We start from the raw sequence: 22,877 nt of genomic DNA, 5'->3' as shown, positions 1-22,877 counted from the left end.
TGCAGTACTAGTTTGTATGCATCAGTACTCATAGAATAAGGAGAGGTCTCATTATTGATCTCATCATTCAAGCTCAGGTCATGTACAACCTACCAGTACAAACATTGCCAGCTTCATTTCCTTCATTATTCCTACAAGATGGTTTCATGGCCACTGTTGAAGTATGACCATATATGCATCAACCCCTTTTTGGGGTTGCATATAAATCAGAAAACATGCGAGAGTTACAGATCCAGAGAGGCGTGCAGGTACATATTGACAGGCTGATACAAAAGAAGGAAGGAGGGACCATCTTAAGATGAAAAGGCAGAAAGATGGGGGGAACAAAGGTGGCAGAGGCCAGAGCACTTGATGAAGGACAAAACCTGGGTGGCAGGAGGGTGGTCCTAACATGCCTTAACTACGGCAGAGTGGCATCCTTCTCTATATTTAGCACAGGCTCCACAGATTGCCGTGACTGCTCTGGGGGACTTGTGTTCAGACTGGCGAGAACCGCTGCCAACCGCCTTGCAGCCACGCATGATCACAGCTCACCTCGCAGTGGAGGAGGGGTGACCGGGGGACCATGCTGTCTGATATTACTGAACACACAGGGGAGAATTAATCCATTGAGACCTGGAACGCATCCATGTCACGTTAGCGTTTAACCACATTAACCATTAACCCATTTTGGGGCGGGAACCCCTTTTGGTGTTTTAAACATTGTTATAATTTAGCTATTGAAAAATAGCAGATCTACAAGCTCATAGCGCGCCACCGAGTGGCGCGCTATGAACTTGTAGGTCTGCTATTTTTGAAAAATTGTTAAAATGTGCCTCAAATCTTTCCGAAAATTGTCATGATTTAGAAAACTTTTTTTTTTAAATTTCGACGTCAGGCCTGAATGGGTTAATCACAACGGGTCAGGACAGATGCCTTCATAAGGTACACAATCTACACATGGGAGACCTGAAAACAATCTCCTCGCCTCACTGTTCAGTTCATTCAGTGTTGTAAAGCTGAATGAATTCAATCAATGGTGTTGCTTGCCGGAAATAACCAATTTCCAACATAAAACATGGACTCTGTCAGAGGATAAAGTATACATTAGGCTTAAATTTCACAATCCAGTTCCCTAATTCGACATTTTATTTTATTCTAAACAGCCACCCCTCCTTTCTCTTTTAAGCGGGCTATTGTGAGTGTGACCCCAGACTTAGCTTCCTAGCTGTTGCCTCTACCCATCTCACAGGCCGTCCATCAGTCACAACCCACAGTGTACCAAGCAGATATGCCAATCACTCACACTGACAGCCAAAGCTCCAACATGGCAGCGTGCCCCACCCATGTAAATAGAATTACCTTCCAGACAGTGAATGCCGTATCCACAACTCTCTGCTGTCCATCTCCACAAGCACACCAACATCCATCTCTCAACTGTATAATGGCTTCCAATGTCATTGTCCTCGTAAAAAAGGACTAAAAACAACTTGACAAAGATGACCTTTTTTTATTCAGACACACCAGATGAGTGACATGTTCCGTTTAAAAAACAGCATTCCACATTCTCATTCTACAAAAACATTGTTTATCCTTTTATACATGTATATTAAAAAAAATGAGACGCAACCAATGATGAGACATAATAGAGAAAAGATGAGACGCTATGGACTTCAATCAAAGCTGGTAACTTTGACGGTGTGCATTCATTCTTAGCCATTAAAGTAGAGCGACCGCTCTCAATAAACTGGACTCAAGGACAGGTCAAAAATAATTGTACTGAAACAAAGGGGGATGTATACTTTTTTTTCTTCCCCTTTTTTGTATTTTCTTTTTTTTTTTACCACTGGTAGGTTTTCTAATTATCATACAAAGAGATAACAGAATATTAATTAAGTCCAAATCTGGTTCAGAATGAGAACTGTTGCAAGTAGGAAACCCAGAGGAAAGAAGACCTTCCACTATGCTATTCTGATTCTGCCAACTCTCCACAAAATAAAAAGGGATAAAATAACAGAGACATTGCTGCTCTGGAACCAAGGGGACGCCGGCACGTTTTCATCGTGGTATTAATGGGCTGTGATGAACGCTGCACCAGCGGGCGTCAGATTCAGTCTCCAAGGTGTCTTACATGGGGTAGTTGAGCACCACGTCTTGTTTGGCCAGCTCCAACAACATAGGATCATCGAAGAACTTGCTGATACTCACATCTTCGCTCAGACCCTGTGGGGTGGCAAAAAGAGGTATTCAGCCATATAAAAATCATCACATTAAAAACATTTAACTCTAAAAGAAAAATGTATGGTGCAGAGATAAAAGCCAAAAGCTAGAAGGATCACCTTGCGCCTTCGGGTTTTGATCATGAACTCTCTAGCCAGGTGGGGGGCCGGCTGGGGCTCCAGCGGCCTGATCACAATGCTTTTATCCAGGGGGTCACCAGGGACAATCTACAAGGAAAGAGGAGGAACAAGGGATTGACATATTAGAAGAAATCAATCATCCTACTCACATCTAGCCAGCAACCACTTAACCAAAAAAAGTCTGAATTATTCACGTGTTGTGCTGCGTCAAGAGCTTAAATTCGAGCCATTTCTGAACAATTATCGAATTGTTCGAAGTGTACTGTACTGTACTGTTCAATTGTTGAAATTGCTAGAATTTATTATTTTCGTCTATAATCACTATGCCAAGTTTGTAAATACATCAAAGATGCGAATATAATCTATTTCTAATGGAAGCCTTGGCCTGGAAGAGAGGTCATCAGGTGGTCTCCAACCTTCTTAGAGTGTTTCAACCCTCAACCACTACTCTCCAGTTGGTGGGTCAGCAGTGATTGGCCAAGTCACTGCCCCTCTCCTCCAGGCTTCCAGCTATAGACAAGTCCACACCCAAACCAGCGCTGGCCACACCCCAGCGACCGCCGCGCCCAGGGCACCCCCCTGCGGACCCTCCCACTGTCCTTTCTCTCCTGCCAGAACTAACAGGAAGCTCTCTCTGCCTTGTGTGTTCTTGGGGGATAGCAGGCACTGAGAGATCTCTAGGACTATGGTTTGCCTCCTGCCTAGTGTCCTCCTACGTTTCACCAGACTGTTCATCTGTGCGGTGTGCATTTGTCCGTCCTTGTCCACACTTGGCCTTACTCTGGTGTATTTGAGTCAAGGGAGCCATCTCTGTGTCTGTGCCAAACTAAGGATGCCAAGGTTGGAGTGGTTAAGGAAAATGCTGACAATACAACATCAAACCTGATTCTCAAAATGACCAAGAGGACACTTCCCGGCTTCAGATCAGATGTGTGATTCATTCGCAAGTCTGTAGTGTTGTTACCGAGTCAGGAGCATGGCCATCATCATGATGGGAAAGCAACGCAAGAAATGACCCACTCATTCAGCCATGTGACTAACACTATTTATTAATACGTCACCATATGGAGATTTAACAATGGGCTTTTTAAATCATTACTTAAATCCATCATCTTTATGACTAGTTCACACCCTGGCATCCCAACCTGTCATCCCTCATTTGTCACAGATCCAGGAAGGGAGTCAAGGGACGATTGGTTGAAATGTTGGATCTCTAACAGTGTCCTCTGAAAAGAGCATAGGGCAGGGTTCCCAATAGGCGGCCTGCGGGCCCTGCGGAGCGCCCCATTGTGGCCCCTGGAAGAATTTCAAAAATAAAGGGGGTCCCAGATATAAATGGCATTACATGGGGGTCAGTAGCCTATGCATGTCAAACTGGGCATCCTTTTCAAATGGGGTCTTGCCCTGAAAATTCATTTTCAGGGCAAGACCTCGACCTCGTGCGTGCGGACCCTTGAGGAAAATTAATTGGGGAACCCTGGCATAGGGCTTCATACACTTCCTATGGGCGACCCTCTGAGTGGCACTGGAGGACCTCAGGGAAAGATTAAATAGAGACAGATGGATCATGGCCACAAAACACTTTGAACAAAAACAGCAGTTTCACAGCAACTTCACAGCTTTTATGCCAATGCAGTATGAAACATGAAAGAGGTCCTAGATGCAGAGTTGTGACATCTTCAATAAAGACACTGAATCTGGCCAGATCCAGTATCCAAGAAGGTTTTTATGATTGGGGGTCAGAGCTTCCGTTTGCAAAACAGACAACACACTCTAGTAATCTCAGTTGAGCATAAACATCTGACTAAAAGGCTTCGTCTGCTAGGTGTCACAGTATTTTATTGTTAATGGATCTAGAGGGCTTGCAACTCAGCAATACTCCTCAATGTCACTTTTCATATACTGGCCAACTATAGTAGATGAGGTGGGAGTTTTAGGCTGGTTGACGTCATATTGCTTACAACAGCAAAAAAAGAAAAATGGAACTCAGTGCCACAAACTTGTTTTATCCGATGTCTCTGAATTCTTGTCCAGTGCTTTTTTGCTCAAGAAAGACATCTAGTGGTCACATGGCCCAATACAATACTCTGTGCCCTGTCGCTTATATGTAGAGTGGTTCCTCTGAGCACAGCTAATTCATTTCCACATACAAAGCAGATACAACCACAAAGGACATGAAACCTGCTGAGTTAACCCATTCAGGCCTGACGTCGAAATTAAAAAAAAAAGTTTTCTAAATCATGACAATTTTCGGAAAGATTTGAGGCACATTTTAACGATTTTTCAAAAATAGCAGACCTACAAGTTCATAGCGCGCCACTCGGTGGCGCGCTATGAGCTTGTAGATCTGCTATTTTTCAATAGCTAAATTATAACAATGTTTAAAACACCAAAAGGGGTTCCCGCCCCAAAATGGGTTAATGGTTAATGTGGTTAAACGCTAACGTGACATGGATGCGTTCCAGGTCTCAATGGATTAACAACAAACTCCTGTTCAGCATCTAATGGAATTGAGCCGGAGTGGCAGGCATGAGCACTTGATAGGTCACTCTGCTGCCACCACCAATTCTCCGCAAATGACAGAACAATAGGAGTATGATCGACACAAAGAGGACACACATGGCATGCCGTGTGTGTATCGTTGCTGTTGCATAAAAAGCAATATTTCCCATTCATATGTATAAATTAATCTGAACAGCGGAAGTAGCCGATCTACGGCTATTTTTTAAAGTTAAAATGATTAAACACATGGGGCTCTATTTTGCGTGTCTTACGTACCAGGTCTTAACTTTTGTTCTTTTGTTCTTGCCTAATGTAAGTCGCTCTGGGAGTCTGGATTAAGAGCGTCTGCTAAATGCCTAAATTGTAAATTGTAACTTAAGACCTGGAGGCGTGGCCAATGCTATTTGGCTGTTTTGACTGGCCAAACAGCATTGGCCACACCTCCAGGTCTTAAGTTAAGTGATAAGACCTGGTACTTAAAACACACATGGCCTCTTTTGACCATAGTACAACATATGACAACAAGTATGTCATATCTGCCCAGTTAAATGTTTAAGCCTAAAAGTCAAACAGAAATGAAATTCCTACTCGTATGCTCCAAGATTCAATGCCAAAAACACAATTACAGTACATCATAACTGTTTCGTAAATCGCAATTATTTCTGTCAATTAATCGTACAGTAAAATGTCATGATCATGACAGCCCCTTATCTTACCTGCCAGTGGTGGAAGACTGACAGGGCAAAGGCCTGTCCTTGTGTGTGTGTGCGGAGGTCAGTCTCGAAGCCAAAGGAGTCGATAGCTGGGATGAAGGCCTTGATGGTGTACAGAGGTGAGCCAGGGATGGGTGCATCCTGGGTCACATGACCTCTGTTACACAACAGAGAAATACAACATGTCAAAGTCAGGACTACAAAGACATCAGGTTTAACTTGAACATTAAGCTTCTTGCCTTAATACTTAGCCGATCTACAAGCTCACACCTTGTCACAGAACAACACGTTGGGAGCTTGTAGATCTACTCCTGGGTATTGTGGGTATCAGTGTTGACACCGGCACGCAACCAAGTATAAATCTGGCTTTACATTGTGTTGTAATCTCAATTTATAAAGAGGTTTGTCTGAGGTGGCACGTCAAATTAAGAAAATAAACGACCCTAGACGAACCTTCTTCGGGCCAGCACTGTGTAGACAGCTGACACACAATCAGCGGGAGCCTGCACCTCCACAAAGTAATAAGGCTCCATTAGTCTTGGTGTCGCCTGGAACACAAAAGGAGCACACATTAGGGAGAGTGGAGCGAAGCTGGCGCGACAGTGTAGCTACTCCACATCAACTGAAAGCAAAAGATCTTTTGACAACGGCAGGTGTGGATTCTGAAGCAGCAAAGTGAGAGAAGGAAAGGAGCCAAAAATCGCTGCAATTAATCCATTGAGACCTGGAACGCATCCATGTCACGTTAGTGTTTAACCACATTAACCATTAACCCATTTTGGGGCGGGAACCCCTTTTGGTGTTTTAAACATTGTTATAATTTAGCTATTGAAAAATAGCAGATCTACAAGCTCATAGCGCGCCACCGAGTGGCGCGCTATGAACTTGTAGGTCTGCTATTTTTGAAAAATCGTTAAAATGTGCCTCAAATCTTTCCGAAAATTGTCATGATTTAGAAAACTTTTTTTTTTTTAATTTCGACGTCAGACCTGAATGGTTTAAGATAAAGGCACGTCCCTGCTGCCAGTATCCAGCAGTGTAATCAAGGTAATGGGACATTAGAGAAAGTAGTGATGAAAGGGGGAGTCAGAGAACGGAGAGAGAGAGCGAGAGGGCCGAGATGAGGAGAGATGAAGAATTAGAGCTGTGGGGAATGAGCTCACCATGAGGAAAGCAGAGTACACCACTCTCCTGGCTGTAGGGATGACTTGACCTCCTCCCCTGTGGAGGGGCTCCTGAGCAATGACGGCATCTAGGATCTTAAACTTGACATTCCTGATGGCTAAGGAAAGCATGAAGAGTTAGAGCTGTGTGGTATTGAAAGGAACCCCCCCCCCCCCATATATTCTTATAGCACACAATCATGCACAAACCATGAATTGCTTTTTCTCATGAGAACTACTGGTTTTTATTGTTTTCAAATATCAATGGAACTGTATTATACTGTATTGTAATTTGTTATGCGTTTATTACCCCCTGCCCAGGGACGGCAGATGCTTTTAGATAACTTGGATGCGATCTTTCTTAAGGCTCATACATAGTCTGGATTTTCGGTGGTGGGGTGACCACCGAACTACAACATGACGTCACGAGCCGCGGTGAAGAGCAAACCACCGCCAACGCTCCAGCCCTTCTATCTGTTTTTACTCACCACCGACCGCTTAACGTTATTTCAGCTCCGGTGGTCAGCTCACCACCGGAACGGTGGTCACCTCACCACCGAAAATCCAGACTATGAATAGGCCTTTATTTGTGCATGGTTCCTGATAAACAGTGAAACAAAAATGTAATATTGTCACTGTGATATAAAATGACCGAAGGAACTTCCTGCATCATTTCTTTCCAACCATCAGAACAGATTTGGCCTCCCACTCTTTGAAATGAATAACAATAAAATATCCTGGAAGTTTAATTTCCACTACATTTCCGGGCCATTTTATACGACCCATCAATATATTATAGTGGATTTAATGCTAATGTTATACCAAATAGGAAATTGGGGTAGCAGCAGAAACATCCAATACACACAAATACCAGTTGGCCTCTAGATTGAGGGCAGTAAAATGTTGCACATGGCCAATAACTACACTCAATGGATATCTCATATTTCTCTCTCACAGCCCGTGCCACAGTTGACTCTGTCTCTCCAATATGACATTCTTGTTTGAAGGTTGGCAATTATACCCCTAGATTTTGCTTCTACAGTCAAGAGATTTATTTCCCCATCACGTGAAACTTAACTTGTACTAGGTCAGGATTCAACACAGCACAAAAAAGTAATTTCCCTGTATTAAAACTGTAGACGTTTGTACGAGCTAGCATCGCTGTGTGTGTGTCATTTAGTGGAAGATGTGAAAACTTACGCTCATCACACAGAGGCCCTTCTCTTGTTCCCCATTGGAAGCCCTGAACGATGCTGTCTTTGACTGAGCCCAGCAGTGCTTTGTCCACCTACAGAGGATAAACGTACATAGAGGATTTATAGAACCGTGGTTTCAGCTGCCGAACAGAGGATTGTTCTATTGGTGTTCTGTTAGTCCAGGTTTACATGCCAGTTATACATTTCACTCAATTTCATACACAAAATATTGAGTGATTCATTTCACATAATTATTTTCACAGTTACTATTATTTTAGTGTTACTTTACAGGAAAAGAAAAAAAAAGAACCTGTGTTCCAATTGATCCCGGGCAATTATGTAGTCACACGCTCTAGTTAATACTTTTCATTGGTTCAATATTTATTTATAAAACGTACCCATGCACTTCCACTGTCCAAATGTTTCAAAAATAGCAAAAGAATACCAGATCTACAAGCTCAAGCATCGCTTGGCTATAGCGAGGCTATCTTTGCTACTTTGTGACACTGTAGTATGATAAAGTAGGGCATTAATTTACCAAAAGAAAAAACAAAACAAAACATTGTTTAATTATGGAGATATAAGGTTTCTGACTGACAGCGACGATATTATAGTGACCTCAGAGATGATGTACAGTTTTTCCCAATGTCAGTATAAGATATACAGTATCTTTGGGCATCATGTTTGCTTTAAATGCATGCGGTACACTTTAGAGCGACATTTCGTCAATTAAATAATCAAATGTGGCTCCTATATTTGGCTCCATGCCATTTCTTTCTCTTTCTGTAGCATGGCCTTCATACAGTAGTGTTAACAGTTGCAAATATATACCTCCCACGCGTATATATATTCTACGTCCGAGCATAGACATGGTAACGCCCCGCCTGCCTCCGATTGGCCTACCGACACTGCCCGTCTTGCCTGTCCTCCGAGTTGCACTCCGTGGTGGGAAATAATACGAGTACAAGAGAATGGCAACACGTGACAGTAACTTGTAACTTTAATTTTTGTAGAAGAGGCAAACTAATATTGTTTGTGCCGTTTGCTTTGATTAAATAAAGTGTTGATTATCGTGTATTAATCTAATTATAGTAAACTAATACTATTATACTAAAAAAAATAAAGATCAAGGTATTAATCTAATTATAGTAAACTAATACTGTACTAATACTTTTTAGACCTTTTTACAGTACAATAATGTTTCAAGTTTACACATGTATACAAATAAACAGGCCAACGGCATAAACAATATTAGTTTGCCTCTTCTACAAAAATAAAAGTTACTGTCGCGCGTGCCAAGCTGTCATTCTCTTATATATCGTACTTGTATTATTTATTTATTTCCACAGAATAACCTCACGGCAGACTATCCAGCATGTATCTTCCACCTCGGAGGAAACTCTGGTAAGGCCGGCAGTGTCGGCAGGCCAATCAGAGGCAGGGGGGGCGTTACCATGTCTATGCTCGGACGTAGAAAAGATATACACACACCACCTACTGTAGGTACAAACTGGTCTAGAGTGGAGACAAGAGGGCACAGTTTAATCACATGAAGACTAGTGGCTCTATTCTGGGGCAAACGTTCGGTGGAAATAGCAGATCTACCACATGGTGTGAGCTTGTGAATCAGTTATTTCGCAAAAGATTATGTAATGTAGAGACTCGGTTTAACTAAGGCCCAGTTTTAATGTCCCCCTTAAAGCCTTAAAGCCTGAATAGACAAGTGACATCACCTGGTAAGTGCTTGAGTGTGAGAGGCTGCAAGGGTTCCAAATGGTATAAAAGGATTAGGACAGCACTTTGAAGAGTAGTCCTTCATTCATGACTTTTAAAAATATTACCATCCTTATTTACAGTAACTGTTTAAAAGGCTGTGATTATTCGATTTGTATATTATTATTCAATTAACATTTTATTTCCATATTCTTTGCTCATTTCGTATCTTTTATCCATCATTTTGACTAAATATATCTCCCACATTCCCTCTCTATGAGAAGGAGTTTGAAGAAGTTTGTTGACATTCTAAACGAGCTGCATGACCAAATTTCACACTTAATGACTGACATTTTAAGGATTCCCCTAGTAGCCCCGTAATGCTGTGAATTGTGGGTAATTTCCTTGGACAAATGGCAAAGTCTGCATCGATGCAGACTTATGGGAAGGGTTCATAAACCCTCTGCCAGAACCCTCAGACTTAACGATTTGACACAGACTTCATGTGAAGGCGTGTCTAAATCAGTGAGTCTGTAAGGGGGGGACATTGAAACAGTATAGTCTACAGTGTGATGTCTCTCGCATCAATCCACCACTGATGTAGCCAGTCCTTCAGACAGAGGGCCAGTGAGGAACAAGTATTGTGAGCTTGTAGATCTCCTAATTCCGGTGAAGATATTTAGCATAGAGGGAAATGTTTTATATAAAGGGACGCCTAGTACAGACCCTTGGCGGAGTCCGGTCAACCAAGTATATAGCCTGTAAGCCGTTATCACTAGTCCACCTAGCCCATCCATTGTCTCACCTCAGAAGGCAGGGTGTCGTCGACAAGGATGTTGGGCCCCGTGGTGTCTGGTCCAAAGGCCCAGATGGACCTGGCGGCCAGCAGATCCCAGTCATACTTGGTCTGGAAAAACTCTCCCAGCTTCTTCCTGCCATGAGGGGACAAAAAGAAAAAGAGTGTGACTGACTGGTTGCATAATGAGGTTAGAACGTTGCGGGAGATGAAACGTTGTGGAGTTTTACTAAAAGAGGGGCAGGGGGGTTAATGGGAAAAAGGAAGGAAGGAGCAAGTTTAATGATGTGTTAAGGTTGTCGGTGGTTCTGGCTGGCACCACCCCACCATGTTGGCAAGGCCAGGTCCAGATGGCATCACAGATGAAGGCCACCGTCCTGGAGACATATGCATTCACACACATATTCCTACACGAAATAGGGCATTTTAAAGGCTAGTATTAATTGCATGATTTAATACCACCCGTCTATTATAGTTTGTATTTATAGAACATGTACTGAATGCAATGACAGTAATAATTTAAATGATCAAAATGATGGTTTGCTTTAAGTTTCGTTGCAAACAAATTAAATAAAGGTGACAAAAAGACAATCCAGTAGCAGTCATATTTCAATGCCGTAATGCTGCTGTTAAGTGATATATAGTGCAAACAAGTGTGTGTATGTGTGTGTCTGACTAGTTCAGTCTAGGCTCACCACAGAGACTGAATTGGTCAGCAGCACCAAGTCTTAAATGTTAAAAATAAGATAAAGAACATACATTTTCACTGTTCCTACACTTAAAATACACAGTAAAACCTAGGCGTTTTTGTTTCCGTGCAAACCTACCTGTTCCATGTTATCTGCACCACTTCATTCTCTATGTCCTCTGCAAGACCTTTCTCCAAGGGCTCTGCAATCATTGTAATCTTATTCCTGTCAATCAAATGAAAGGCATGTTCAATCACTGTGGGATGGTGAGAGACGACACCAGAGGGAAGCAATGACTGTGACAAATACATGTCTACCACAAAGTATTACGTCTGAAATGTGAAATTCAATCTCAAAAAGAGACCAACGCTGTAGTAAATGACTGTTTTTCTCTCATGTTTGACCCTCACTTCTTGTTCGGCGTTTCGGCGAAGCACTTTAGTGATGACGTTTCCACTACCGTCTCACAGAAAGTCACAACAGGGTCGGCGACCTGCGGGGGCAAAGATTGACATTACAGTATTTAAAATATATCTGACAAATATATTCCACAATTTTACCTGAAAAGGTTTGATTGCCGATACGCTTACAGGGATGTACAAAATAATGTGTGTACTAAATTACAAGTACAAAGTTATTAAATGATGCCAGTTATTTGTCATATCCGCCCTGTGCTCCTTATTGACAGAGCCTAAAAGCCAGGTAGAAAGGTAATTCATTTGTAATGTTCCAATATTCAACGACGCAATTAAATCGTTAATCTCAATTATTTGAGCACCAATTAATCTTCAAGTCAAATGTTATAATCATGACAGCACTACAGGTGAGCTGTCTGTTATTGCCTTCTTGGCTGTGAGTGCTCAGCTACATAAAAAACACCACATGAGTGGAACTAGTGGCATATATTTTATTGTGCTACTGTAGCACAAATGTCTTGCATTTTTATAATTGTTTGAGTATTTTTCATGTGTTTTGATGGTACATTTTGTACCTGCATGTATGCTTTTCCATTAGTTAAACGTTAAAAGACCTACTGTAAAGTACTACCAAAAGGACTAGAATGTACTGTAAGTCAGATTGCAGTTAGAAAACAGACCTTGATGTCGATCTCAGAGTACATCTTACGCAGGTCATGCATGACACAGTCCAGGTACAGTTCTCCTGTACCTAAGATCACGTGTTCTCCCGATTCCTCCACCTGAAAAACACACACACATTTTTACATAGTCAATACAACATTACAGAACTTACTTGAATAACAACGGTGGCTGTCGGGTTAAAAAGTCAGGGATGTTTGAATCAATATTTTATCCAGGGAGGGACTATTCAGCTTTTCAAGTCAATCTGCACTTTAAAATGTATCATTTTAATGTAGTACACTTTTCTCTTTTTTTCACCCAATTTAACCGTTTTTGTGGAGCCCCAGCTGGGAGGACATAGCGCCTCTGTCTTGCTCCTTCTGTTGAGCTCAGAGTCCCTCCTCTATCCAACTGTGTTATCATAAAACCTCAGCCAAGTTGGATTCACCACAGTGGATTCAAACCCCTAGACTCCGCAACGGAGGACAGGTAGGTACTCTACCCATGTGCCACTGCCACCCGACTGCCGGAAAACACAGCGAGTCCGTTTTTACCTTGGTGGTGAGAGAAGGGTAGCTCTTGTTGACCTTTCTCAATCCATCCAACATCTTGGGTAATTCTGATGGGTTAACAGGCTCCACAGCAATCTTGATGACCGACGCTGTGTTGAACTTGAGCGGCCTGAAGATCTGGGCCTATAACAACGACAAAAAAAAGAAAAAACATTTTCACACACTGAGACATAGCTCTACTAGTGGGATGGGTTGAAGGCATGTTAAAAGAACATAACGGTAACTTTGTCTTACATCGTCATTCCCTCTGGGTTCTGTGATGGTGGCCGTCTTTACAATGGGCTGGTCACAGCCCTCAATGAGAACCCAGTTACCAGCAGGCACTCTGTTTACTTCAATTTGGTATCTGAAGAGTGAATAAAGAACATATAGATAGATAAACAACATATTAGGTCGGTAGATACAGTGTTATATATATCCACCATGATGTACAGTATCTCAAATAAAGCACAGAAAGAGAATAGCAAAACAAGCATCACTTGGCCATTGCGAACATCAACTTTAAAGGTATATTCAGTGATTTGACTTAATTCAAATATCATTATTTCTGGATAATCCTCCCTACTATAGAGTGTGCTGACCATATAAGGAAATCCTCCCTGTCCCCAGTGAGCCCCTGGGGTCAAAAAACCCTAGTTTCAGTTTTGGTGGCGGGTGGCAAAACCTTCATCCAATCAGGATGAGAGGGGACTTCCTCCAATCATGATCGAGTGGGGGCGGGCCTTGGTGCACATGCTGTTGGCCTGTTGCACTTCCCCCCACTGTAGAGCGTGCATGTGCACATTTTGTTACCGGGGCGGACTGGGTGGTTTTCCAAATCACCCAAATCACTGAATGATCCTTTAAAGACGCACGACTTGATGGATGTACTGTACCTGGCCACGTTGATCCAGAGGCGCCCCAACGTGCAGATCTGGGAATCCTCCTCATCTTCCAGGGTGTAGTTCTCTCCCAGCACCTTGACAGGTTGACCTGCCTGGATGGTCCCACTCAGAACCCGGCCAAAGGCATGAAACTGGACCCCGTCCTCCGTGCTATACATCTTAGTGGTGTGACACATCAGAGGGCCCTGGTGGGGAGGCGGTGACGCACATGAAGAGCAGAGGAGGAAAAAGAAAAAAACATTTGGTACAGGGAGATCTAAGTCACAGGAAACCTGTGACACTCAGGAGTAACAGACAGAGGAATTAAATGGAGCTCAGGACACTGCAATCAATGTTGTTCATTGCCGCATATTTGCCTTTTCAGCTGTTCGTTCATAAAAAAACAATTAAAGTCGCCTGCTGGCTTAAAATTTCTGGATTAAGCTATCGAATTCCACTAGGAACTGATTCTACCCATTAGCATCTAGCTGGTGTATCAGACTTATAAACCGGAGGCTCTTGTCTCCACTCCATCACACTCACATCAGGGTCACATTCTGCCATGGCCTCCCCCAGGTCTGAATCCAAGCCTCCTGCGTAGCTGTGCTCTATCTTGGTCTTGGCACCCTCTTGAGGTGAAGGAATGTGCTGAATACACATGTCCACGAAGCCTGCGGGGCAGAGTTTCAAGCTCTGGTTCACATTTGGTTCACGTTTTGTCACATTTACAAAACCACAAGATTACAAAACCACAAATCTGGGATGTGTTGAGTAAGTCATTATGATTGTATGGTAGAGCAGTGGTTCTCAACCTTTGTAGGCCGTAAGCCCCCAAAATAATCACATTTGAACTGGGGACCCCAATCCTGACAAGCACTTTGTATTGTAGGCATTACAATTGGTTTGACTCGGTTCCACAGATAGTTAAAAAAAACTGATCTGCAAGCTCACAACGCCTTGCAACACAAGGCATTGTGAGCTTGTAGATCAGCTATCATTGCCTCATTATTTGACAATTTGGCCAATGTTAGAACAGATTTATAGTATAGTTTGATTACTTTTGAAGCAGTAATGATATTTTTTCATTTTAGGTATTAGAAAGGTTAATTGTCACTATACTGTCATCTGGAGAGGCCCCTAAAATCATGTGGAGACCCCCCAGGAGGTCCCGACCCACAGGTTGAGAACCACGGTGACAGCGTATCTAGCACATCTACATGATTGCAGATTGTCTCTGTACTCTTCGATTAATACATTTTTCAACCTGGGTGTTGGGTATGACCTTCTACATCCGGTAGAACGTCCGGATGGGAAAACCGTGAGGTTCCCAGTTCCATCCTGGGCCGCCCCAGAGTTAGTGTTGAAGTGTCCTTGAGCAAGACGCTGAACCCCTAATTGCTCCTGATGTGCAGGTTGGTGCCTTGCATGGTTTCCTCTGCCATTGGTGTGTGCATGTGAATGTGTGTGTGTCAATGGGTGAATATATATGCACAATCTATGAAAAGCCTTATATAAATGCACCATTAATGTTTTATTTACCTACTGGTTGACAATAGCAATTAAGTATAAATGTCAGTAGTGGCGATAGCTAGGTGCTAGCTAAAAATCCGACCCATCTGAACTGAGCGGTGCTGTGTGTGTGTGTGTGTGCACTGCAGTGGTCAATGGGTCTGTGTGTGTTAGGCTGCTCAACATGACACTTGATGGTCAACTAACACTATTGCCGTACTAATTTGGACATACATACATGGGGACAGACGGACATAGTTTGAGGCACAGCTCAAAAACAAGCCAGAAACTTTGGCCAGAGATGTGCTTTACTTTAGCTCTTCCTACAACTAATTGAGATTGCTAAATAGCTACATACTGACAAGATGATAGTTTTTTCCTTTCTGATAGCATCCCGGTGCGATGCTTCAGGGAGAATAAGCAGAGGGAATAGAACAGACAAATAAAGGTCAAGATCAATGTTAATTGATAAGACATTACCGGTGAACTCTCCAAAGAAGCGTTTACATACGAGCCGCAGTAGGGGTCTAATGTTGAGCTTCAGCTCCTCTTTGGTTAGGTGAATGCCCAGTTCATCCAGAACCCTGGGGAGAGATGTGTCCACATCGCCCACCACCTGCACGCAAAACAGGACAAAGGAAGGTTGAGTCATTGAGGTTGTGAATTCTAACCTACTTCTAGGTGTCATAGAAATCTGTGACACCTGAGCATATTAGCATGCATGCAATGATATTATGCAACCTGGGAGAGGATCTTGTAGAGGGGTTCCAGAACAAATTCCACAAAGCTGCGCTGGGAGTTACTGTTTGGGGCTTTCTTAGTGAACTTGCGCCTAAACAGGGATGTAGAAAGTATTAATGATGACAAAAGAAAACGTGGATTGATGAAGAGACGATGACTTTAATGCCAGGCAGTCAGATCAGAAAATTCTGTTGGTAAACTCAGAACCAGCAACTCACGTCTTGGGGTTAAAGTAAATGTCTCCCCAGAGTCTCTTGGCAAACTCGTTGTACATTATGTCACCTACAAAACCAGAGAATTTTATTTTAGACCATACTCATTTTCATTGATTAAAACTGCTGCAAATGTCCATAACACTAAGTTCCTAATGCAGAAGATGGGGTGGACTGTACCAAGTTTATGCGAGTTTGTATGTGTGGAGGAAATTAGTTCTCTCACCATAGGTGTCAGAGTAAATCTTTGCGAAGGAGCCCAGAGTGAAGCAAATGCTGTACTGGGAGCTGGCGAAGCAAACATTCCCCAGAAGAGGAGACACCACCAAGTTCTCATCTGTAGAGTAAGTACTGAGAGGAAACCAAATAGGAATCACAATTTTGTAGCTGAGCAGGTTTGCACAAGGACCTGGATTTGATGGTTACTCACTTGTCTTGTCATAACACACAAACAATACAATTAAAAATGTACATTAGCCATAACCCACAAACAATACAATACAGAATTTACAGTATTAAAGTAGTCTTATTAGGATGGTGGACTGAAATGTCTAGAAATAAATGTACATAAATATACAGGTTACGGTCTCATAGTTGCATTAATCTGTGCAGTCGAGGCATGCCGCTCAAATAGAATTACAGTACATGGCTTGCCATTCAAAAATATGGCCCAAAGATAACTCGAGTAATTCAGTTAAAAGCAATTCAAATACATTTGTTTAATTATCAAAGTTTCGACCACACAGGCTTTTGTCAATCTTCCTTCAGCATTTGAACAAGTGCCATTCATTTGCAACTTGACTTTTACGCAGGGGTTTGTTTGCAGTCATTACCTGAGCAGGCCATTGACCTCATCCACAATGTGCCGTAGTTTATAATATGCATCTGTGGGGGGCAGTTTCAGTTCCACAATGAGCCGGTCGACCTTGTTGATGCAGATGGTGATGGCCAACCGCTCCTGAACCGCATGTTTGATCAACCGCTCTGTGTTCAGCATCACCTTGACAAAACAGAAATACACATGGGTTATTTGCGAATGCAGTTATGGCAAAAACAGCAGAAGGCAGAAACACGGAAATGTAAGCATGTAAGAAAGGTGGAAAAACAGGACTCACCCCTTCTGCTGCGTCAATGAAGAGAACGATGCCATCTGAGATTCGGATTCCAGACGTGACCTCATCTGAAAAGTTCACATGGCCTGCAAATGCAAGTTTAAAATTAGATGAATGCGCACAACATGCCTTATAAATCCTAACAGTTTTCTGAAAAACATATGTTGCTATACATTGGTGTGCAAACTTTTTCATGTCAAGGACACCCAAAATTCAACATTCACATAATCCAACTAAAGCTCAGACCAGCATACAGCACCTGGTGTATCCATGATGTTGAACAGGTAAGATTTCCCTCTAGAGTCAGGCAGCACCATTGTAACGGGGGTACTTTTGATACCAACCCCCCTCTATGGAAAGACATCATGTAAGAATCAATATAATGGGTCTGTTAAGAATCGAATCCTCCAAAAGAACAACACTAAAGCTGTTTTAAGTTGTATAGTCAATAGTCATATCTATGCAGTGGACCAAAATGGAAATAAGCTCTCAAGCTGTATCATGTTATTTTTCTTTTGACAGTATGTACAAATATATTTAGCATTTATATGCATTTTTGTCAATAAAGATGTCAACCAATCAAGCAACAACAGTACTTTTCCATCAAAATAAATGACTTGGTTTACATGGGTGTGCTGGGAGTCAGACAATTGCTTCACAGTAATTATCAGTGGGAAAGCTACTAACCTCTTGTTCTGTGAAGAGAATATCTGTATACCGGAGCTGAAAAATTAGACAAAAATCAGTCAAAACAACATCTACACTTCTACAGTGATTAAGAAAAGCGTTGAACAACCATTGTCCCACATGCTTAAATGTCAGTGGGACATAACAGGAAATCAATGTGAAATAAACTGAAGCAGGGGATGGAGATGTGGTTGAGTCAGTACTCACATCCACATCATCTCTCTTCCGAATTTCTGGGTGGGTTTGCTCAATCAGGCAGTCCACGAAACATGTCTGAATGGAAGAAATACATGAATTAGGCATATATTCCTAAAATAGAAAGATTATTTATTAGTCACCGCGGCGATTACACAAAAAAAACCTAAATTGCACCCATATGGAGCACTACAGCAGTGTAACTTACAGCAGTGTTAAACAATTCAGTTCAAATGGCCATTACATTATGTTTATCAAACTGTCCTAAACATTAAAAAAGGGTAGTGAATCACTGGACTCTAACCTTCCCATGATGGAGGTGTCCACACAGAGTGATGTTACGTATCAGCTCTGGACTGTCCATCAGATCTGCCAGGAATCTAAAAGAGGGAGCAGAAGAGAAGGAAGCAGACTATGAACAGATAATCATGCAACATATAAGCAATGCTGTAATTGTAAAATTACTGAATGCCATTCTGCATGATCTCATGGGTCTTTGGACATATTGCATTACTTACTCCATGTCATAAACAGTGGCAGGGAGTTCCTGTTCCATCAAGGTGAACTGCTTATTCTTCACAGGTTTGATAATGGGCTCTAAAACAAAGAAACGTGTCAGCGTCTACACCACAATACAATACAATACCTCTGTCATTAGGGTTGGGATCCGGAACCGGATCCAACATTGCAGAACCGGAATGCGGAATCGGTTCCATCACATTTGGAGCCGTTTACGGAACCTTCTATCACAGCTGGTATGTGGACTTCACGTCTGCTATACAATTACAATATCAGTGGTTTTCAAACTGTCATTTCAAGGACCACCATACCTCTATGAGCGTATTATAAATGGAACCAAATGGACCCGTAACTCTTAGAGTTACAGACCTTTATGACTCGGCGTTACAGACCTCTAAAGGTCTATTTGGAACATAATAATCGAACCATTAGTAGTACTAATGAACCGGAATGGTTAAAATCCTAAAGGATGTGCAATTAAATTCAGGGCTAACCAATAAAACTAACAGGAAACAGACATGGTGGTAAGTCTCATTGATCAACATGCACCGACTATGAGATATTACTATTTATGTGTCTGTATTAATCTGTATGAATGTAATGTGTTATTACCACCATGTTACGATTGAATGATCGGTGTGTAAGAAAACAAAGCAAAGAATCTATTTCCTTCGCCGTTTAAGTAGAAGGATTCTTTTGTTTTTCACTTCTGTTATTATGAGTGTTCTTCAGTACTGTAGCACCACCTGGTATGGATGCAGCCTTAAAGACCACAACTGCTGCAACAACTAAACATTTGTTCAAAGATTGTTGGACAACCACTTCAGAGGCTCTATACATCCACGTATGATAACAGCATCCTAAGGTTAGCAAGGAATATCACCTCTAATATTAGCCATGTTTTGTATGGAGAGTATAGGAAGGACAGGAAGGAGATATGGTGTTCCAGCATACAATAAGGTCAGACTGAAGGTCATTTGTCCATCAGTTGACTTTGAGGCTTAAAGGAGCATTCAGTGATTTGGGTGATTTGGGAAAAAACCCGGTCCACCCGGTAACAAGATGTGCACATGCACACGCTCTACAGTGGGGGAAGTACAACAGACCAACAGCACGCGCACCAATGCCAGCCACACTCGATCATGATTGGAGGAAGGCACCTCTCATCCTGATTGGATGAAAGCTTTGCCACCCAAAGCCCAAACGGAAACTAGGGTTTTTTGACCCCAGGGGCTCACTGGGGACAGGGAGGAACTCCTTATATGGTCAGCACACTTTATAGTAGGGAGGATTATCCAAAAAATAAGAAAAAATAAGTGATAGTTGAATTAAGTGAAATCACTGAATGTACCTTTAATCAGGATTTTGGCCAGGACTAGACTGAGCTGTGGACATTGCCCTTATGTTTCTATGTATGTAATTGTATTTTCTTTTTTGTCCTGTGTTACTGTTATGTCAAATGTGTGTATATGTGTTGCATACAAGGCTGCTGGGTCGCAAGACAAATTTCAGTGCAAACTGACAATAAAGTACTATATCACTATCATATCACTGTTCCGTGCTTCACTTTGCTAGACTTGGTTTTAGTGGTTCACCTGTGAGGGGTTGGGTATCTTCCTCTTGAACGATTGTTTCCACCTCCGGCCCATACACTTCTTCTGCCGTGGGATAATATTTCTTATCCTCGTGCAGGACCACCTCCATTCCTGGCACATCATCATCAGCATCGGCAGGTTCGTCGTCATCATCGTCATCAGCCTCAACACGGAGAACGAAAGACACAAATGTCAGACAGTGTAACAATTATTTGCGTAAACTGAGAGTGAGAGAAACAGCACGTCGAGGAGCATGAGAGAGAGAGCGCGAGAGAGAGACGGCATGTCGAGGTGCATGACGTAGAGGCGACCCAGCCCTTGTCTTTAACTCTGTTCAACAGACAATATGGACTTTAGAATGTAATAATCACAACTGCATGCCGATCAGATCAACATATCCACCTGGGTGACAGCAGACTGCTGGGCGAGTGCTGGTGCTTTGCCATGGGGGGGTAAGATCTTAATTTTCGGGCCTGTTGAGAACTCTAGTTTTCACTAATAACTTTGGGGCAGGCCTGTCTAGAGTTTGAATGGACACGTATCAGTCAAAAGGGAGACATCGAAGAGGAAGGATGGATGGGGAAGGATCAACATATGGAATGTCAGAAGAGGTCAGCGGGTTTGAGGTTTAAGGTCAGATGTAGAGTTGCTGGCCAATATTGATGACTTCAGGGATCTCCATATATGGGCTTAATATTGATCTTCATCCCTGATGATGTCACGTGCTCCAGCCCTGATGGAGCACCGCTAGGTGTGCCGTCATGCCCATTTCAGCATGGCTGGCTAGCCTATTTCAACCAATTGCTTGGTCAGAAGAACCTGTAGTAATATAAATATTTCATTCCACTTTTGTCTTTTGTCCTCCTTTTTTTGGGCGACTCCTCTGCGCACCACCAGAGGGGCTCAAGCACCACTAGTGGTACTAGTACCAGTGGTTGGGAACCTCTGGTCTAGGACTTTGCAAAAGTAAATTTAGTAGGACAACGCATATCGGGATACATACATATAGTATCGTGGCCTCTATCGTGATGCGTATCGATCGTGAGGTTGTTGGCAATACCCAGTCCTACGATGTACACAGTATTATTATTTGAAGAATACCTCGTCAACATCTCTGTCTTCAGCCTCAAGATCGTCGTCATCATCAGAGTCCAACTCTGGACCAATGTAGTTTCCAAACTCATCATACAGATCAGTCTCCATCTTGTAGAGAGCTGAAAGGATGGGGGGAAAGTTACATCATGGTCTATTATTGTGGGAATTAATGTTGGGCGGACTGTCTGGTAAGTGTGCAACAAAGCAGTGCACACACACACACACACACACACACACACACACACACACACACACACACACACACACACACACACACACACACACACACACACACACAACTAGCCCTCAGGGCTTTTTGTGTTACCCTTTTAGCACCATTTTTATAATCGTAACACTGTACCTTTTTGCAAACTGTTAATAAAGTATTCACACACACACACACACACACAGGATTGAAAATGGAAGCCCCTGATGTAAACAAGTCTTAGTGCTTGTTCTGGTTTTATCCTCGTAGCAGATTTTGTATTTACCTGCACTTTCGTTGAACTGTACCAATTCCACAAACTATAACTACTGTATACTAATACAATTTCCAATCAATCAATCACACACACACACACACACACACACACACACACACACACACACACAATGCTATGCTATATGCTATGTAAGTCTTATAGCATTTTAAGAGATTAATTAGCGCAGCCAACATTTAATTTGACACTTTACAGTTTTCCGGCGATTGCGGTTCAAATGGACCACGTGTGTTGCGTGAACTATATCAACTGTGTACAAAATAAACACATTGGTTCCTCCTCAAGCTGCTTCTCAAATGAATGAGCCTTCACGGCGACGTTCAGGTTGCGTTGTTGTTAACTCAACATGAACATTACAGTCAGATCAGAATATTTGATCACAAGACAATTAATGTGAAAAATACACTCACCTCCTGTACTTTTGCAAAAATAGTTAGCCAAATGTGGAGATAGAAGTAAGTTAGTTAGGTATTTATTTGTTTAAATAACACTGAACAATTTCCCCGCCGCCATGCGTGTGAACAACACTTCCGGTGTTTTCTTCTTGATTTAAATTTTATTTCGCAACGGTTAACGTCGGATGTCATAGTCCATTATCGCCCCCTACTGCGTTGGCATGTGCACTATGCTAGAGATCACTGACGAAACGTCTGGGTTTCCGAGGCTATTCTGACATAAAATCAAACACAAAATCGTTCAAGGTTGAAGAAAGCACATAACTATATATATATATATTTTTATGTGTAAATACTTTATCCAGGCAGCTTAATTTCACCCTTTCCTATAGCTCAGCTCAGGCCAGAGGTAGGCAACCTTAGGTATGGTATGGGTGCCAACATTGACACATGGGGATGGTGATCACTGCACTGACACCCACATCATGGCATAAGTGTGAGAGAAATATTTTTTCTTAGTATGTAGTATGTAGTCAATTCAATTAAGTCTCCTCACATCTGTACCTAAATGACGTCCTGCATATAATTCTACAAACATTCAAACTCTGAACACTGACTGGGGAGGGAGACTGCGAGATAGGTGGGTTATTGCTATGAGTAATGACCAGCACATATTTCAAAAGAAGAAGAAT

The 22,877-nt window shown here is 42.3% G+C and overlaps 1 protein-coding gene across 1 annotated transcript; it reads right to left on the bottom strand.

Annotated features, from left to right (window-relative positions):
* Nucleotides 1-1,473: 1,473 nt before the first annotated feature.
* Nucleotides 1,474-22,371, bottom strand: eftud2 (elongation factor Tu GTP binding domain containing 2). The gene is made up of 28 exons (XM_079520544.1): nt 22,201-22,371; nt 21,297-21,409; nt 20,196-20,358; nt 18,600-18,678; nt 18,386-18,461; nt 18,094-18,159; nt 17,887-17,922; nt 17,459-17,549; nt 17,203-17,285; nt 16,921-17,087; nt 16,314-16,438; nt 16,094-16,157; nt 15,876-15,966; nt 15,615-15,750; nt 14,169-14,296; nt 13,638-13,831; nt 12,997-13,108; nt 12,745-12,885; nt 12,208-12,309; nt 11,522-11,604; nt 11,250-11,336; nt 10,432-10,558; nt 7,918-8,005; nt 6,718-6,836; nt 6,008-6,102; nt 5,558-5,711; nt 2,319-2,426; nt 1,474-2,202 (listed from the first exon to the last, which is right to left on the bottom strand). Exons 2-28 carry the CDS (start codon nt 21,396-21,398, stop codon nt 2,107-2,109), a joined length of 2,913 nt encoding a protein of 970 aa, XP_079376670.1. The 5' UTR covers nt 21,399-21,409; nt 22,201-22,371; the 3' UTR covers nt 1,474-2,106.
* Between the last annotated feature and the right edge of the window lie 506 nt (nt 22,372-22,877).

The sequence above is a fragment of the Electrona antarctica genome (assembly GCF_951216825.1).
Source record: "Electrona antarctica genome assembly, chromosome: 14".
Classification (NCBI taxonomy): Eukaryota; Metazoa; Chordata; class Actinopteri; order Myctophiformes; family Myctophidae; genus Electrona; species Electrona antarctica.
The sequence above is the reverse complement of the archived record's forward strand: the minus strand, read 5'-3'. Positions and strand labels throughout refer to the sequence as shown.

What these genes read in the sequence shown, in the direction of transcription:
- eftud2 (XM_079520544.1), bottom strand. Translation starts at nt 21,398, where the DNA reads ATGGAGACTGATCTGTATGATGAGTTTGGAAACTACATTGGTCCAGAG. An exon ending in GCCACTGTTTATGACATGGA is followed by an intron (nt 18,462 to 18,599) that starts GTAAGTAATGCA and finishes TCCCTCTTTTAG; the next exon opens with ATTCCTGGCAGATCTGATGG. An exon ending in CTTCTTTGGAGAGTTCACCG is followed by an intron (nt 14,297 to 15,614) that starts GTAATGTCTTAT and finishes TCTGCCCCGCAG; the next exon opens with GCTTCGTGGACATGTGTATT.